Source organism: Fulmarus glacialis, unplaced genomic scaffold (assembly GCF_000690835.1).
Source record: "Fulmarus glacialis isolate BGI_N327 unplaced genomic scaffold, ASM69083v1 scaffold43375, whole genome shotgun sequence".
In the NCBI taxonomy this organism is placed as follows: Eukaryota; Metazoa; Chordata; class Aves; order Procellariiformes; family Procellariidae; genus Fulmarus; species Fulmarus glacialis.
The window spans coordinates 1185-1535 of NW_009215746.1; the positions used below are offsets into that span (position 1 = coordinate 1185).

Here is a 351-nt window from a genome sequence, read left to right on the forward strand (position 1 = left end):
TGACGCCGTTGATGCCTGACGCTTTTCCGGGTGTTTCTCTCAGCCCACGCGCCTCAACGTCTTCAAGAACGACCAGGATACCTGGGACTACACCAACCCCAACCTCAGCGGACAAGGTAATCTCCGATGAAGCGCTTTGTACCTACGCACACGGTCGGGCACAGCACTCTCATACCGACCCACAATATGTAATGCCATTCGCCTGCCCGTACCTTCAGCCGGAGCTGGCGTGGGCTCGACGGGGAGGGGGCTGCGGGGGGCGAATTGAGTCGAAAAACCGAGCGGCGATGGCCGGGGGTTTCTCTCGGCGCGTTCGTTCTGCGCGTTGCTTGTCGGGGAGCATCGGTGTCA

General features: G+C 60.7%; 1 protein-coding gene across 1 annotated transcript in view; it reads left to right on the forward strand.

Moving 5' to 3' along the window:
* The window catches only part of LOC104077717 (heterogeneous nuclear ribonucleoprotein L-like), a gene marked incomplete at its 5' end in the record, with an annotated part of 1243 nt that extends 1113 nt beyond the window's left edge, over positions 1–130 (forward strand). Inside the window, one exon of the mRNA XM_009579040.1 lies at positions 41–130. Coding sequence (XP_009577335.1) covers positions 41–130 — 90 coding nt within the window. The remainder of the gene's footprint in view (positions 1–40) is intronic.
* Between the last annotated feature and the right edge of the window lie 221 nt (positions 131–351).